The following is a 19,480-nucleotide window of genomic DNA, read 5'->3' as shown; positions in this document are numbered from 1 at the left end:
GCATCATGATAAATTCAATATCAAGATTGAAGTTGCATGTATTTTTTTGTCAGATCATTGATAACCAGCTAATTATTTCCTTTTCTATATTGTTGTTAATTTCATGAGTTTGATTATTATTCACTGTGCAGTCTATCATAACCCTCTGCAGCTGAGACATTATTCTGACTCGAAACACTGCTATATAAACTAAATTTGACCATTCAGTATGATCATCAACAATCCAAATATTTGTATCGGAAATAAATAATCCTTGCAACAAATGAATTGCTATAGCATGTCCTAGATTCCATGGAGATTTATCCACTGTTAATGCACTCTCAACACTCACAGGAACCAGAACGAATTTTTGTTTCCTTGGTTCTACCAAGCATCTTGGAATCTCAGCTTCAGCAGTCATGTATCTGTCGGGTGATGCACAATAGTAGAGGTAAATCTTAAAACTTTACTTTATGCAACAGAAATAGTTGCTGTTGAATTGTATCACGAACTATCTTTCTACTTGCAACTATCAAATCATTGGTCTCCACATATACCAAAAATCATTCATAGGAGTTTCTGGACTTACTTCACTCATTATTTCACACTGAATTTTATCTGGTTGTATTTTGGATCAGGTGCTCAGTAATCATCAGTTATCTCAATAATCTACAAACTTTTTTAGTTAGTCATGCGGAGTTAATCCAGCAAAGGGTGGTAGTTACAGCAGTATTTTGAGTCAATAACCAATCAAGAAGTATTTTTAATACATTTAGCGACACCGTGCATATTTCATCCCAAATATTTTTTTTAGGAATATGATTTTCGCCCATTTGCTCAGGAGAACCTATGATAAGTATGAGATTTCACTCCATGCTCTTTCATTTCTCTGCCGAGTTTATGTGTAGGCATCAAAAAACCATATCAAAATTCTGAAATAATTCAATTGCACATGTTGTTTTACCAGAACCACTACACCCGTTAAGATAAATTGTTTTATGTCTGGTTACTGGATCATACACCGATGGTGCTGGTGATGAATTAAGAATAACTATGTATTTTTTCTCTTTTTATTCTCCATTCATCCCATGATAAATTGGTACCAATCTTTAATGAACATATTTCCTATCCACAAAAAATGAATCTGTAGCAATTCTAACCGTGGTATCAGGAAATCTGTTATCATCGATAATAAATTTATTGAAACATATGCTAACATTGAAGATCTTAAATGAGTAAACTGTGTTGATTCATCATCAGTGTAGCTTGCAGTTGTACCTAATTTCGTTCCATCTGGCACGTAAGCATTATTTCAACTTATAAATGTGCCTTTCTCTGTTGTATCAGTAATTATAAAATTAAGTTCAGAATCATCGATAATTAATCTTGTGCAATGTCATTTATGATCATATGAACCTCCTTGTGTAAATGTACCAATTATTTGACTTATAGGATCTTTTGCAAATTTAGTTTCATGTTCAACTTCGTCTGTATTATGATCAAGAATAGTTTTCTCAACTACAGCAGGTTTTGGTGACCAGACTTGTTTCTGTGGTTGATATGATACTATTGCTTCACTTACAACCAACAATGCTAAAATTCCAGTATGAAACATATATCATATTAGCACTTTTGGAACCCAACCGCATTCCTTTAAATGATGACCAAACCAAACCTTAAACAATCAGATGGAGATTTTCCATAAACTCAAATGATCAGTACATGCAAATCCAGTTAAATCAAAATCTGGTAAATGTCTATTTATTGTAACTCTGGTCATCTCATGTGTTGGATGTCCAAATCTTTTAAAATATTCAGCACATTCTCCCATTCCAGGAAAACTTCCAGGATAACATGCAACCATATCAATGGAGATAACATCCATATAATCATATTTAGTATTCCACAATCCGCTGTGTCTGTATTCAGTGCAGCTTAGCTGCACATCAACAAGAAATTCCAATTTTGTCGGTTATAATGAATTTCTCTCCTGAGCAATGTGAACAGTAACTGATGGAATGGTAAAACAATTACAGAGTAATTGTTCAGCATCATCGGTATATTTTAATGCAGGATTTTTCATTTCATCATGAAGAGAGTCTGCACGATAAATATCCCGGGTTCTTCCTCTACCATTAATACTGGCCGCTATGTATAGCCTATCGTGTGCTGAAAATGGCGTTAAACCCTACAACAACAACAACAACTCCCTTTGATTTATATTTTGATTCGTACAAACTCGTGCCGGTTATTGTTTTTACCCTTATCAGAAATTTTAATTTCTTTTCCAGCTCAGCAACATCGTTGATTGTAGCTCCCAAAAAAAAGTTCCTAGACATGCTCAGCCCACTCATTTACCTTTTTACATTGAAGATCTGTTAGACCATTTCTATGTATCGCGTTTGTTAAATGTTATGTAATTCACTCATCTACACAATTTGGCTTATCTTTCAGAAGATATATCGCATAAACAACTGCAGTCACAGGATATGCTCATTCATAAAATGGTTTGTCAATACCAGTCAGCATTCCTGGTTTGGAATTTTTACTTAACGTTACAACATCTCCAGCGTGGTGTGTTTCTTGAACAGGATCATATCTGTCACGGATAATCCATGTCACATTACCACATCGACATCTGTCGCCATGATAAATTTTATTCTAAAAAATCATCTTTGTTCGTCAAGATAATTAATAATTGTCCTTGCTTGCTGTTCATTCAATGTAGCATCAATTTGGGGTTTATCATCTTGCCTAATTCTGAATTTTGACCACACATGAATCGTACCATTGCTGCAAAATTCTTTCTTAGCTTCACTGAGACTACTGATTAGAGTTTTATTTGGTAAAGCTCACCTATACAAGTCAGGGGTTATTCTGTCAAGATCAAATCTAGCTTGAGAAGGCTTAATTGCAGATAATCTAGTAAATTCCTCCATGTTATAATTAAGGCAAATATATATTTAAACTTTAATGTATAATGTAGAATGATTCAAGCAAAAATTAAGTGTAAGTGGTTGATGATTGGATCCGCAACTTCTTGTTGGGCTTGTGTAAATGAATTTTGTGGATATCAACTGCAAAGTGTATGACGAGGAAGTCAAGGACCAAAGCCATGTTTGAAATGTAACAATGGAGCCTGGGGAAAATCGCAGTTGTGTGTAGAATGCAACGGTAAAACATACAGATCTTTGAAATGGTATTATTATTTAAAAAAACATAATGGTAATGATTCTCCAGTTTAAAAAAAACGCAGAAGACTCTCGCTAGATTTTCGTGATAGCATCCCACATATTTTTTCCAGTAATAAAATAATAATTTAGGCAAATAATATTTATGATATAAGTGGAGCAAAGAAAATTTGTAAGACATCCTATTGTTAAAAATTATGAGGCATCACGTGAAGGTATCATCAGAAATTGTAAACAAGAAAAAGCAGTTTGTTCAGTTGATAATGCTGTTTATCTTAGATTTACTACTGGATAAAAAGGTATCTCTGTCACAGGTTGTAGATGAATGTTTTCACGGACTGATCAAAGATGAACATATTGATTTAGATCCAGAAATTAATTCGTTGAATTCAGAATTTCAGATTTGGAAATACTGGTAAATATAATAAAAATAAAAATAATTCAAGACCGATTATATCTGCAAATACAGAGAAATGGGAAGAAAAAGAATTTCCATCATTATATGCACTGCCAAATATTTTAATATTTTTCCATCTTCAGTACAACATGTTGCAGATGAAATAAATAGATCAGCATTTTCAAAGAAATACAAACAAAGCATAATATTTAAGTATGCTGCCACTTCTGAAGTAGAACAAAAAAATACTGAATTAGATATGACATGTACATGTATTTTGTTGTGTTTAGGTCTTTTGCCCGGCAAGGTTCAATTTCAGTGAAGGGAAATAACTCTGTCAAGTAAAGCTCCCTCCAATGGAGAGATTAAAGAGTAACCTCGCTTGTAATTTATATAAATACTTCCACTTATAAATGAGGGCCCCGAGTGGCCGAGTGGTCTAAAGCGCTATCTGTTACGGATCACTGCCATCTCACCTCTGTCTGTGCAGGTTCAAGTCTCAGATTCAGCCAATGTGGGTATGTGAGAAAGTCTGCCAGTAGCTTTTTGTGGGTTGGTGGTTCTTTCCAAGGTTTTCCCGGGTTCTTCCTCCACCATTAATACTGGCCACCATGTATGGCCTATCGTGTGCTGAAAAATGGCATTAAACCCCACAACAACAACAACAACAACCACTTATAAATGAAATCTTTTTATTTTATTGTTACTATGTAAAAAAATTATCCTTGTTTTTCTGACTTTGTCATGTTACTTGCTCCCTCCAGACTGTGTCAAGGATAATAGTTAAGAAAAGAGAAAAACAGACAAAAATAAGCCATGCACCCTGGATGAGCTTTTCCAAGTATTGGTCACTATATAGGAAATATAGTTCCAGTTATAAGTGGGGGTCCACCCAAAATATCAAAATTCAACAGATAACTTTAAATTCATGTACACCTTCCCGCCATGTCACCACATGGTGGGTGCTGTTTGCACTCTCATGGTTGATTTAGAGTTGTGCAAAAAATCTAAAGTTATCTTTATGTATGAATTTGTAAATACTGTAAATATATATGTATGTAAATGCTGTAAATACTATAAATAACTATTAATATGTAAATATGCCTCATAAAGCAGACAGAGATAACTTTAGCACTTAAGTGAGAGTTTATGACAAGGGTACCCACTAAATCTCATGAAGCAGTGGCACTGTTCTGACAGTGATTGGCCAGTGAGAACTTTAGCACTGTAAGTGAGTCTCATGAAGCAGTGGCACTGTTCTGACAGTGATTGGCCAATGAGAACTTTAGCACTGTAAGTGAGTCTCATGAAGCAGTGTCACTGTTCTGACAATGATTGGCCAATGAGAACTTTAGCGCTGTAAGTGAGTCTCATGAAGCAGTGGCACTGTTCTGACAATGATTGGCCAGTGAGAACTTTAGCGCTGTAAGTGAGTCTCATGAAGCAGTGGCACTGTTCTGACAATGATTGGCCAGTGAGAACTTTAATGTTGAGAGTCTCATAAAGCAGTGTCACTGTTCTGACACTGACTGGCCAATGAAAGCGCTGTAAGTGAGTCTCATGAAGCAGTGGTATTGTTCTGACTGTGATTGGCTATTGAGAACTTTAGCACTGTAATAGGATTGATTCTGCATTGTTCAATTTGACAACTACCATGTTAATAGACCATTAATGTTACTTTGAACACTATCTTTGGTCATTGTCAACCATGATAATGTTGATTTACCACCTGAGTCCATAAAAGTGAGCAACTGTTGTTCTTCAGTTAATGATGGTATCATTGTTGGCATCCACAATGAAAGTTTTCTCAGCATTACGTTTCCTACATCAACAATAGTGCACCGGACTGCATCATCGTTGGTAGCCTTTCTTACAACTACAGCTGTGTGCTTAGCTCCAAAAATAACCTTTCTGACATTTCTGCAAAATCCAAAGATATGTGACAGTTGAATTGCACATGAAAATCTTTTGCTTCGATCCTTCAGCATTGATCAATGTGCTGCGAATCCTAAGTTGAAGCAATATGAACCATGGGTCAAACATCAGCGTTAGTGGCATTGGCATTGTTTCTTGGTCGACTTATATTATACTGTCTGTTGTCAGCTTAGTCAGATGTGTCCTTGGCAAACATTGACGGACATGCTGATCTTGAATAATCATCAGAATATCTTACTAGATCCAATGTTGTCATGGCAATGTCGACGTCATTCTGGCATTTTTCAATGTTTCTTCTGTCAATCATGTATGTACCACTGTTGAATAACGACATAATACCATTATTAACAAAACCAACTCTAACATCAGCTCCATATTCAGTAATGTCTGTTTTTAAAATTTCACCTTCTACTTCAATAAATGCTTCAGTGGGTAAGAAACATTCACTTGTATCCTGAACTTGCAGTTCGATTCAACCATGCTGATGTGGCTCTCATGTGTCCTAAGAATAATATTTATAATCGCGCACCGATTCATCCTTGAGAACTGGTGCATCTATGTCAAATGCTGGATCAGATACACATTTAAACATTATTTATATACATTATCGTCTAACATGAAGACCATTTCCTGCTATTACACTAGCAGACTAGCTGTTGCATTTTTTCTTTTTCTGACAGGGGTACACCAGCCAACTCTGCTAGTTTTTTATTTGCAGCTTGATATATTATTTTACTGACATTTTCAGGTATAACTTCAGTGCTGGGTAATTTTACTGGCTGCAATTTTACTGGTGATGGTCTGCTTATTAATTGTGCTAGTCTGTCTTTGATTGCTGAGAATGCTTTACCAGCAACAGCACCAATACCTTTATCACAAACAATGTCAATAGCCTTCATTCCTAGTTGCTTTGCAATCTGTATTGCTTTTGGGGCTATCCTTCTAAATAGACCATCTCTGTAGATCACTTCATATGTTGCTAATCGCGAATTTATCACCCTGACCGTTACAGGTCCACGTTGAGCATTATGTATGATCATATATTTTCTTATCACTGATCTAATTGCATATCCTCAATAACCATCAGCGATTTCATCAATAAGGGACCGATAAACATTAATGTCCATGATACTGCCTGTAAATAATCTCTGACAAATAGCAGCTGCTTCATTAATGATTTCTGAGGAATTATTGCCAGCTCGTCTTCCACCGATTAAAATTTCTAGTCGATCAACATCAGCAAGGACATTTTTGGGACAAAGTTTATGGGGCAATGGAAGTTTTTTTATATTTTTTTAACACTGCCATTGGCAAGACCTTTTCCGTATTTTTGCCTGATTGTTGTAATACTGGCTGTGGATGTTATTTTTGTTGTTGTAATTGTCTAATATAGTTATCTATTCCGTTACTAAATACAGTATATCTTGTATCATTATTTTGGGCCCGATCAACTCCATAATGTATGTGAAATATCCATTTGTACCATTTTTCACGATTTACAACATGATTAACATACTTGGGTTTTAAAAGTTTTTCTCTGTTATCAAAACTATACACAGTAAGCGCATATAATTCATTCAAGTTTTCAAGTTTTTTATGAAGTTAATACTACCTTCAGAAAATGTGTCATTCACCTCAACTTTTTCTTTTGCTTGTTTTGGTTCTGGTTAAAGACCCTTTATATCAGCTACTTCTGAATGAAGCTGGTCAATATTATCAAGTATTTCTTGTTTTGTGTTTGTGGCTGAGCAGCAGCTATTTCACCTGGAAGTTCTCTTAGAATCTTTTTTTGTTTCCTTAATTCATATTGCAGATTTTATCGTGGATTTAGCTGTGTTTATTAATGGAAGCAAGAGCATATCAGTGGATTTTGTAGCTGGTTTAAATAACTGTCCTGCACCTTCTGTAAATTCCACCTGAGACTCCTGATGCTCTTGTAATTTTTGCTTGACAGAATCACAGACTGGAAGATATTTTTTAATTGCCTCTAGTCACTGTTGAGCTAGTTTAGTTGTACAAGATTCCATGGTTAGCATAGGATCACTCATTATTATTTGATTTCATTAATGATTTAATTACATAACTTGACTGCATTTTTATTTTTTACACACAGGGAGGTGACTCCCCAGGTAAATATATTTGACACACACAAAAATAATAGCCTGGTTAGAAGTCTCAATGACGCTTGTATTTTTTCACTCATCGTAGGATGGCTTTATCGTGCAGATACAATTGGTCTGTTCACCCCCACCCCCCACTTAGTGTTATTGACGCTTGCATTTTTTTCACCCTCCGTAGGAAGCTTTATTTTAGTCTGTTCATCCTCCCTGCTGCTGTCAGGTTTTTCTGATGATTTTGAATGTTTGGATTCAGGAATCATTTTCTCTCCAATTTCTGTGAATTTGATTATTATAGGAAGATTAAAAAAATATATGTACATTAATACCAACATCTTCCATCTTCACTAAACAAGATTTTGACATCTTTAGTAAGCTGACAACACTAGTCTGCATTATTTTGTATAACATGTCTTTGCACAAACGATTTTTAGCCAGATATTTTTTCTCTAAATCTAAATGTTTAGGAAAACATCCGTTGTCTGACGTAAGTGGGAGACGTTAATTTTGCTTCAATAATTGATCAGTCATAGGGATAATCTATAATACATGTAGATAAAGAAGTAGTTATGTATCTTATTGTTTATTTTTTTTTTTAACTTTGTGAATCAGCTGAAGGACTGGCGTCTAGACAGCCAGTGTCCAATGCTTATTAGTCTTCCAAATGCTTCTCTGTTAGTGTGAAATTCATGTAATATGCCCCTTGCTGTATGTTTTGTTTTGTCTTCACGTTTCTTAATGTTTGCTACTGTAACTTGACTAGTAGTTGATGTTTGTATTCCAGGAAAATGGGGTGTTGGTCTTGCCACAAGGAAGTGCAATGTGAACAAAATTCCATTAGGGGAGGATACAGAATCCTGGGTATTGAGACAAGATGGGAAGATCTTTTACAAAAATGAGGAGATAGGAAAATTATCAGAAGTCCTGCAAGAAGGGGATGTTGTGGTAAGAATATATATGTTGATCACTTTCATTTATCTTCACCAAATCAGGCTCACCTTATTGATATCACGAATGGTTTATGATCACTATTTTTGAGATACTACAGGTGCTTGGTATAATCCAAACCTAAATTTTGCAAAATTCAGTGAATCTTGTTCTATGACATCAACACAGATTTTATGAGACATGCTGGTTCTGTCAGAATGAAGCATGGGTTTCTGCAGATAAGGGGCAAAGAGCTTTCCTAATTGGTATATTATATACATATAAGTTATACCTGTCTTGAGAGACCACCTGTTTTGCCAGCAAAAACAGTTGAGAGACTGGTGGTATCTCATAACATATTTGTGCAGGAGAGCCAGATTTTAAAGCCAAAATTTGACCGTGTTTAAGAGGGGAAATATCCACACATCCCACAATGTCTGTGTATGTATTTTTACTGTTCATTCAGTTATTGTGGAAGTATTATTACAAACATTCATCACAATAATTTACATAGCAGCAAAGAAACATTTCTCATCAAACATTTACATTTATATTTGTGAAGACATTACCCACCTGTGATAGTTGTACAGTAACAACAACTGCAGCAGGCCTTAGATAAATGTGAAATGTATATGAATTAATTAAATCAAAAGACAGCATTAACTAATTTAGCTATCAGCTGACATATAACATAAGTAAATGCAACATACAGTAGGAAACTCATCTGGAAAACACTGACTTTGTAATCAACCAACCTCATCTGGAAAACAGTAGTAACTTTGTACTCAACCATCCTCATCTGGAAAACACTAACTTTGTAATCAACCATCCTCATCTGGAAAACAGTAGTAACTTTGTAATCAACCATCCTCATCTGGAAAACTAACTTTGTAATCACCCATCCTCATCTGGAAAACAGTAACTTTGTAATCAACCATCCTCATCTGAAAAACAGTAGTAACTTTGTAATCAACCATCCTCATCTGGAGAACTAACTTTGTAATCAACCATCCTCATCTGGAAAACTAACTTTGTAATCAAACATCCTCATCTGGAAAACAGTAGTAGCTTTGTAATCGACCATCCTCATCTGGAAAATTAACTTTCTAATCAACCATCCTCATCTGGAAAACTAACATTGTAATCAACCATCCTCATCTGGAAAACTAACTTTCTAATCAACCATCCTCATCTGGAAAACTAACTTTGTAATCAAACATCCTCATCTGGAAAACAGTAGTAGCTTTGTAATCAACCATCCTCATCTGGAAAATTAACTTTCTAATCAACCATCCTCATCTGGAAAACTGACTTTCTAATCAACCATCCTAATCTGGAAAACACTAAATTTGTAATCGGCCATCCTCAGCTGGAAAACTAACTTTGAAATCAACCATCTTCATTTGGAAAACACTAACTTTGTAAGCAACCATCCTCATCTGGGAAAGAGGAGTAACTTTGTAAACAACCATCCTCATCTGAAAAACACTAAATTTTTAAACAACCATCCTCAGCTGGAAAACACTAAATTTGTAAACAACCATCCTCATCTGGGAAAGAGGAGTAACTTTGTAAACAACCATCCTCATCTGGGAAAGAGAAGTAACTTTGTAAACGACCATCCTCATCTGGAGAACACTAACTTTGTAATCAACCATCCTCATCTGGAGAACACTAACTTTGTAATCAACCATCCTCATCTGGAAAACTAACTTTGTAATCAACCATCCTCATCTGGAGAACACTAACTTTGTAATCAACCATCCTCATCTGGAAAACACTAAATTTGTAAACAATTATCCTCATCTGGAGAACACTAACTTTGTAAATCCATGTTAACTCCATAGACCAAGCATGTGCAACTTCTTCCAGAACATGGATGGATACATGATTTCAAAAGCACACCTTATGATGTAAATAAGCTGATAAAACAAGGTCGCAGGCTGTTGGTTGCACTTGTCTCCCATAGACAATGCAAATGATGTACTTAATGTGCTTCAGTGAAAACCAGTGATTTGGTCCTATCCCTATGACCCACCATTCCACATACATGTCTGTCCCAAGATAAGCAATTATTCATCTGCATTTAGCAGAATTGCACAAAACCACTCAACATAGACAACTGAAATGTCGTAAGCATATTTATATGTGTGTAGGTGACCTGATTAGGTTTTAGGCCATTAATATCAATTTTTTCATTTTTAATTTCTTCACATTTTTGTATTTTTGGCAAAAACTTCTTGAAGTCAAGAAATAAAATACTGGTGGTATGTTTGTGTGCATATATAAATGACCTAATTAGATTTTCATACCATTATAACATTTTTTTCAACTTTTTACAAGTTTTTAAACTTTTGGGAATTGAGCAGTTTAGATATTTTGCGAAGACAAGTTTAGTTTAGTTTTATATCTATACAGTATAAGTGTTCATTTCTATCAATATAAATTTTATTGCTTTTATATAGTGTCTATTTGTCTCAATACACTTTTCATTGCTTTTTTATAGTGTTTCTTTGTATCAACATACATTTCATTGCATTAATAGTGTTTCTTTGTATCAGCATACATTTCATTGCATTAATAGTGTTTCCTTGTATCAATGTACATTTCATTGCATTAATAGTGTTTCATTGTATCAACGTACAGTTCATTGCATTAAGTGTTTCTTTGTATCAACGTACATCTCATTGCATTAATAGTGTTTCTTTGTATCAATGTACATTTCATTGCATTAATAGTGTTTTTTTGTATCAATGTACATTTCATTGCATTAATAGTGTTTCTTTGAATCAACGTACATTTCATTGCATTAATAGTGTTTCTTTGTATCAACGTACATTTCAGGGGATAACATATGATCATATAGAGCTTAATTTCTTCTTGAATGGAAGACCCGTAAATTGCCCAGTTCGAGGAATAAAAGGAACAATATTTCCGGCTTTTTATGGTAAGAATGTTGTTTATTTTTCCTGTCCAAATATTCATTCGATTTTCTTACAATACATTTAAATTATCTCTGATTGAGTGTCATCTTATAGTTCCACTCAGTTCAGTTATTGTAGTAATTTTGATGATATTCTTTATGGCTCAGTTGACTTGTACATGTATCATTTTAATTCTGATTGATTTCACAAGCATTGTCGATAGTGGTGCAGATTATTTAAATCTTTATTATATATATATATACCTAAACCAGGCTAAATCATATCTTTATGTCAGTGTAACTTGACAGTAATTGTTGCAAATGTTAGTACTGAGACACTCTTAAAGTTCTGAGTTTCAGGATTTCATGCCATTTGATTTCCTACAATGGTACACTGCTGTTGTGTGTGGCTGTCACTAGTATTTCAAATGTGTATACTTAAAGTCTGCATACCATTAGACACTTTCCATTAGGCTTTTTATTAGGTAAAACTTTTTCACCCTATCTTTATTTTGCCAAAGCCTTGTTTGTGAAATGTTCTGTCATAAACAACACATTTTCTTATGTACAGTCTACCATATTTACTTGTTTATAAATCAAGTCAAACTGCAAACTACAAAGATCCTGATCTGCCTTAACCTAATACTCCTGCAGTTCAGGGTCTGTGTCGGGCAACTGAAACATGTTGCCTGCATGTTCAAAATGCCCTCATGTGGCCCTCAGGGTTGTTTTTAGTTTGAGACCCATGGTCTATGTTGTTTGTTCTACTGATTACTCCTAACGGACTGCACAGACCCAGATCTGCTGGATCATTATGCAGTGGGAGATCTGGGTCTGTGCAGTTTGCAGTTGGACTTGACTTATAAGCTAGTATGGTACTTTGTCTTGAAGGACCACCCCATGGGCCAAAAATAATGATTTCACAAGACCAATAACATCTCATGACATGTCATAGCACTATATAATCAATAAATCAGTGCGCTGAGAATCTGGTCTCTCAAGACAGTTGGTCTTTCAAGACAAGTTGTTTCTCATAATAAATAGTACATGTAGCTTTCAGGGCCAGTTTCACTGTGTAAAACATTATTTGCCAGAATTATGATGTCCTAATATGTTAAAATTTGTCAAGTTAATGCCATAGTTTTCAGGTTATCAATAGAGTCACTAGTTTGTTTTATGTTGTTTTTAGTGGATGATGGAGCTGTACTAGATGTCCATTTCACAAACTTCTACCACACTCCACCTGATGGATTTGACAGCATCTTGATAGAACAGTCGTTGTTGTGATTTTACTAGCTACAAGACCTTGTTTTACAAGAGCATCTACATATATAATATTATACCATTACTTACTTAGCAGCTTAACTGCCCATATCCTGGGGCGGAGCCTGTCCATAGTCATTATGTGTGACCTTAAAAGGTTGAATAATTATACATGTGTAAGCTGTTATGGTGGGACCACAAACCTTGACCTGACAAGGCACTCAACTGCAGTACTCATCTCAAATGCAATAAAGTTAATGGGATACATTTTCTACCATGCCGGATAAGGTGGAAAATTCATGATCTTGATTTATGCACGTGTTACAGTGTGTTTTAGTCCATTAAATGATATGATATTGAATATACTTATTTTGTCAAAATTTATTAAATAATAAGGGAATGTATTTGCATTATTCAAATAATTTTTTGTTGTAGATTGTATTATCTGAACCCATTTTGTGTGAACTTAACATGTTATGTTTTTGTGATCAAGAAAGCTTTGGTATCCATCTTTTTACTGAGACATGCTTTGAAAAAGACAGTTTTGGTTTATCTTGTTTTAGGCAATGACACTTATAGGCGATATACAATTTAATTTGATAAAACCTTTTTCATCAATTAAATGAAAAGTTAATTCTCTTATGAAACGTGAGGTTAATCAGCAAAGATGAAGGAATGTCCACGTTCATTGTATTCCCAAGTGATAACAGTATCCACATGCTGCAAAAGTCACATTCTTCATTTTCTGTAACAGTCATACATTACACTACATCAAATTCTAAAATGGATGAACAACTTTTTCATGACAGGGAATAAAACCGACATTTAAAAATGAGAATTAAAGGGGTTGCAAGAGGTGATCATTTGTAGATGTGTGTATAACCATGGAGTAACACTTATCCACCTTTAACCTGAATATTAAATCCATTCTAGCGCTTTTGTTTTTAAAAAATACACACACGTATAATGAAATCTGCAGGACTTGAAATATAATAAAAATTAAATATGCTTTACCTGCACAAAAGTAGTGGCATTTTGTTTGGAATGTTACCTAATTTTACAATGATATACAAGTCAAGCCTCTTGTTTTTTTAGGATGCTGGTTTCTTCTGCTACTTTCTCTGTAAAAGCTAACTGTATTTGATCAGGGCTTTTCCATGAAAATATACATCAACTAAGGAAAGCACTATGAAATTATGGTCACTACATGTACATGGAATTGAAGATTTTTTTAAAAATCAGTTTGTTTGGGGATTTATGGTTACAGCAGACTCTGGTCTTTATATTTAGCAGCTACGTGAGCATGTTTAAATTAAAAGATCTTTTCCTACCTTAGTAACTAATTAATTTCATTTGCATATACAAAATGTACAGTGCTGGTTGCTTTTATTTTATAAATACATATATCAGACTTCCAAATAATATGTGAATTGTTCTTGAACGTCAACTCCACATACCATTTCATCTCATCCCCACTCCCACCCACAAATCGTCTTACCACAGGGAGCTAATTCCAGTATACTTCCACAGTTGTATTTTATTCAATTTTTTAAGTCTTTATGCAAATTCTAACACAATTCTTTTTTTATTTTGTTAAAATCTAGTCAATATTGCATATGTCAGTTTCTTATAACTCAGGTATGCATGGGCCATTGGACAAAGTTTGTAAAGCTGGTTACATTATTATAACGCTGGACTCTGACTTTGAAACAGAACCATACAAGCTTTAGGGGTCAAATAATTGGCTATAATAATCAGATTTGTTATTCCCTTTTTTAGCTGAGCATTTGTACAAAGCCATAGCATTCATCATGCATTTTAATTTCAGTACATGTTGTTTTACCTTTTTCTTTTCTGTGTCTTTCTAACAGTGACATAGCAATTTTTGGGAACTCCTCTTTTCTTCTGCAGTTAAATGTTCAGTTGACAAACTTAGATGAGGCAGGGAACATGCTACCTTGTGCTGAGCCCTGGCAGCGGGTGCATTATACTGTTTATGTAGGGGGTGCTCACCAGTTATTATGTATTTTTGGGAGAGTGACATTTAAGGTGAAGTTGTTTGCATTTGAAACATGCACAGTTGAGAGAATGTTGGCATACGTCAATGCTACTTTGATGTAATGTGCTGACATTCTTTGGATATTGTATTTATGGAATTTGTACATGATCTAAGCACATTGTTAACTAAAATGACTGCTCCCTTGTGCTAAAAGGTCACCCTGAATTAGTCTAAATATATAATATCTCTAGCATATATTAAAACTGGGAAAATTAATTTTGCCCAGCTAGACAATACCAGGTTCTGAAAGTGTAATGAATGAATTATCAAATACTGTATATAAAATATATACAAAATTATCAGCTCATTTATTTACAATTTACCTAAGTTCAAGAAGTGAAAATGACGAAGTGGAGCTAGCATTTTTTGAAAGATGCACATCTGGAGTAAGGCCAAGCTGTATACTCTATAACCCATATTACATCTGTCAACCATACATCAGAATAAAGGGAATGAAAAGTTCTTTGAACAATACCAAAGATATGCAAGGTCTTTTTTAAATAGCCCGTATAACCTGGGGAAATTCTTTTTCTTTTATATTCTAACCCTATGCAAAATACGAAACTGGAGAGTGCCACCATACTTGTTGAAAAGTACATCTTGTGTGAAAGATGATATCAGTACCCATGTATGACCATCAGTTAAAAAAAAGAATTCTCAAGCATGCATTTGAGCGTCTGCCAGTGTAAGTTCTGGCATTTTATAGTCTGTTATAAAAATCAGTCCTGTTGGACATGCCCAGTGTTTGACAAATATCAAAGGTCTGAGAGAGATACAGTTCCTTATACCATGTGATCTTTAACTATTTTGTGTCACAGTGTGTCAACACATCGTATATTTGGAAGAAAGTAAGTGAGGCTTAGGCCCAGCGTAAGATAAAAACAATACTACTAAGAGCAAGTAAGTTGGGGACCTAAAAAAATAAATACTTCAACTTCCGACTTCACTGGAAATGCCTGTCAATTAGGTGTTATGTATTTTCAATGTAGTTAGTAAGCTTGTTGTCAATTATTAATTAATTTGTAAAAATATTAAAGTGGAATAAAATGCTGTAATTTAAACAAATTCTATCATATAGTTTTCTGAAAGAAAAAAAATTATATTTGCAACAATTAGCTTGAGATGAAACTAGTTAATCATGGAAAGATAATACTAATAATAAAACAGCAGCAGATCCTGAACAAAGAATGATACATTTTCTGGTACATTTTTTAAATAAGTTTATCAGTGTTTTCTTTTTTGCTACAGCTAATTTCTTCTCCTTTTAGTTTTTTTTTTTAAATTAAGTGTCACAAATAGAAAGATATGGTCTTAACATTAATTTTGGGGGGAAAAATACTGGCAAGAATTTCAGGATTCCAGGTATAAATACTAGCAAGAGCCATTAGAATTTCAGGATTCCAGGTATAAATACTAGCAAGAGCCATTAGAATTTCAGGATTCCAGGTATAAATATTAGCAAGAGCCATTAGAATTTCAGGATTCCAGGTGTATACATATATATATATATATATATTACTATATGACATATAAATATATCACTTGCCAAATATGTATGTGTTGTTAGAATTTTGCACGTGGACAAACCTTAATAAAAAAATTTGTTGTTTCAAAAGATTTATGAATTTTTCATGGTGTTTTGGAAGATGAAACTGATCCATATTATCACATTTCTACTTCACTTGGAATTGGGGAAAAAGCAAATTAAAATATTTTACTATTTTTGGCATTTTCATGTGACTAACCAAAGACCACATTGTTAGATACTTGTTGTATGGTTTGCTGCTCAAGGCTTGTAAAACCTTGAAAAATCTTAAAATGAATGGGGTTGCCTTGAAAACTCCTTGAATTTGAAAACTTGGTTTTCTTCTTCAAAAGTTCTTGAAATTGGTGGAAAAACTCGTTTATTTGTGAGAATACTCCTTGAAATTTTCTGATGAAACAAAAGATTTAAACTGAATACAATGTATCATTTTTTAAATTTATGACTTTTTTATTTGCTTTTATAGAATTATAAAAATAAATGTCATAAAATTGGGTATCTAAAAAGACACAACATTTAGTTACCACATGAAGTAGCATACCTTGTTGTCTCAAGCCTTTTGTCAGAATATCGGGAAAAAGTCATATATATATATATATATATATATATATATATATATATATATATGTGTGTGTGTTAAGGGCAAGGTTGAAAACTTAGTCTCTTGGTGGGTAGGGGTGCAATAGTAAAAACGTTTTTAATGCCTTAAAAAAATTGACAAATTTATATATTGCAACCCTACCCATGTTGAGATTATGTAACCAACCTCAGATATATTAAAGACAAGGTTGACAATGTTGTCTGTGACTATATATGTATGTATATATGTCTGTATGTATGTATATGATTTTTGTCCTCCTTGATATTCTGTCATTATCTTACATGAGTGATAGAATTTCAAAGGCCTGTCTACTGTTGTGGCACATTTAAGACTTTTTCTTCTTTTGCGCAATTTTACACAATGATAAAGAAAGAAACATATATTCAGAAAGTGCGATTTCCGTAAGAAAAATAGTTCACAAAGATTCTCGAAGTCATTGAAAACTCCTTGAACAGTCTTTGAAGAAAAAAATGCCAGGGCTGTACAGACCAAGTTACTTCTAAATTCTGGGTTATACTTAAAGCCACATCTGATGCATTTCAAACCATTTGCAACAAATCTTGACATAGTGAGAATATTGTAATTGTAAATTCTTGTACATTTCTTCTTCCTTTTATAAATAGGTATTTAGGCATTATAAGATTTAAATAAGTTATTATACTTTGTCATGTAGCATAAGGTGGGTTCTTCTTTAGAAAGTAACATTTCTACTGGAGTGAATTTTGTACTTGCTTAAATAAAATGGAACAGCAACACTGAAAGAATTAGTGTTCCAAGAAACTTACCCTTGAAGGTACAGTATGCACATGAAATTCACAATTAGGAGATTGTCTATTGGGTAAAACATATAATATGTAACTATAGTTAGCTGTTGTTGATTTCTTGTCCACCATTGATTTTACTGTTCAGTAGTTCATTCAGTGAATAGATTATTTGTATTGTTGATATTGTACATGAAATGTGATTAGGAAGCAGAGACAAAGAAGGTGCACAGTAGACATGCTAGACTTCATTTATTTTTTATTTTTTTTATGCCTGATAAGGAATGTCAGTTTATAATTTCATTATTTGACTTTGGTTTAAACGAGGAATGTCAACTTATAATTTTGTGTGTGTGTGATTTGGAATTTTAACGTAGCTTTAAAAAAAAATCAGTCATATCACTACGATGTCTGCAATGTGACAATTTATAGTGATGTCTAGCGCTGGGGCATCATGCCTCAGACATTTAGCTTGATGTCCCACCCAGTCACATTATCCTGACACCAGGCTGACCAGTCCTAACACCAACCTCTTAATGCTGAGCACCAGGCAGCTGTTAGCACCATTTTTGTAAGTCTTCGGTATGACTCAGCCAAGGATCGAACCCACGACCTCCTGCATCAGAGGTGGATGCTCTAACCACTAGGCCACTGGAGTGGTTCAGCTCATAATTAAATTAATATATTAAAGTATCATCATCTAGTGAGACAAACAGTCTGCTCCTATTATTTGACTTTTGTTTAACCAACAATGAAATTTTAAAAAAAGGTTATTATTTAAAATTATGTTATCCAACAATTTTATGTGCTGACTCAGATGTCCTAATCAGGGTATGAAATGCTTTAAATAAATATTGTCAGTTTATTCACTGACATTAATTATCTTTGATCTGATTGTTCCAGCAATCTGATCTCACATGAGGATCCATGGGGTCACACTAATAAATGCTCATACATTCACTTGAGTGTTATTACAGTTACCTTTCACCTAGTTAAGTCTGATTAGCAATACCAAACAGAAGTATACAATAATGAACTTCGTCTTACGGTAAATATGTTGTATCTAACAGTATCATTTATTATATGGTTCTTAGTGCAGCAGACTTTGTTAGATACATGGGAGTGTCATGTATTTGATGTTTCATGTATCAGAAACATTTCCAGTTCAGATGCATCATACAATGCTTTCTTTCTCCATTTTTATTATAATCTTCTAAGTGTGTGATATGTAATGAACTTTTATGTTTGTTTTTTTAGCTTGTTTCCATCATTTTAAAAAATAAAGATATTTTTAAGAAATGGCAGTGTCCAAATTATTCTTTTTTCAGGTCCAAGCTTCATTATACTGACCTGATAAATTAATGATACTGACCATTGTATGACCTGATAAATTAATGATACTGACCATTGTATGACCTGATAAATTAATGATACTGACCATTGTATGACCTGATAAATTAATGACATACTAACAATTCACTGACTTTCTGCAGAAATAACCATTTTATTAAACACAGCAACTAGCCATGTGGCTGGCCCCCAGTTTAGTGAGGTATCTAATTGTAATTTTGTCCTACTCATTGTTTGGTATCGTGGCATATCATAATGTCATGGACACTTCCCACTAGGCATGTTTGACCAGAATACGTTTTTTTTAAATATTACTAAAGGGGCTTAAAATGCATCAAATCTACTGAAATAACAGGCAAATATCATTAATTTTTAAATAGATCATGTGGTAATAAACTGAAATAATAATTTAAACTTGTCTTTACCTATCAAGG

The 19,480-nt window shown here is 33.9% G+C and overlaps 1 protein-coding gene across 1 annotated transcript in view; it reads left to right on the top strand.

The window, feature by feature from the left end:
- LOC149789259 (SPRY domain-containing protein 7-like) overlaps positions 1–18,995 on the top strand; it is a 35,586-nt gene extending 16,591 nt beyond the window's left edge. Inside the window, exons 3-5 of the mRNA XM_089975434.1 lie at positions 8,404–8,564; positions 11,391–11,493; positions 12,659–18,995. Of these exons, the coding sequence (XP_089831560.1) occupies positions 8,404–8,564; positions 11,391–11,493; positions 12,659–12,756 (362 nt within the window). The 3' untranslated portion in view covers positions 12,757–18,995. The remainder of the gene's footprint in view (positions 1–8,403; positions 8,565–11,390; positions 11,494–12,658) is intronic.
- The last annotated feature ends 485 nt before the right edge of the window (positions 18,996–19,480 follow it).

The sequence above is a fragment of the Sinohyriopsis cumingii genome, chromosome 11 (genome assembly GCF_028554795.1).
Source record: "Sinohyriopsis cumingii isolate HCF-2022 chromosome 11, ASM2855479v2, whole genome shotgun sequence".
Taxonomy (NCBI): domain Eukaryota; kingdom Metazoa; phylum Mollusca; class Bivalvia; order Unionida; family Unionidae; genus Sinohyriopsis; species Sinohyriopsis cumingii.
The sequence above is the reverse complement of the archived record's forward strand: the minus strand, read 5'-3'. Positions and strand labels throughout refer to the sequence as shown.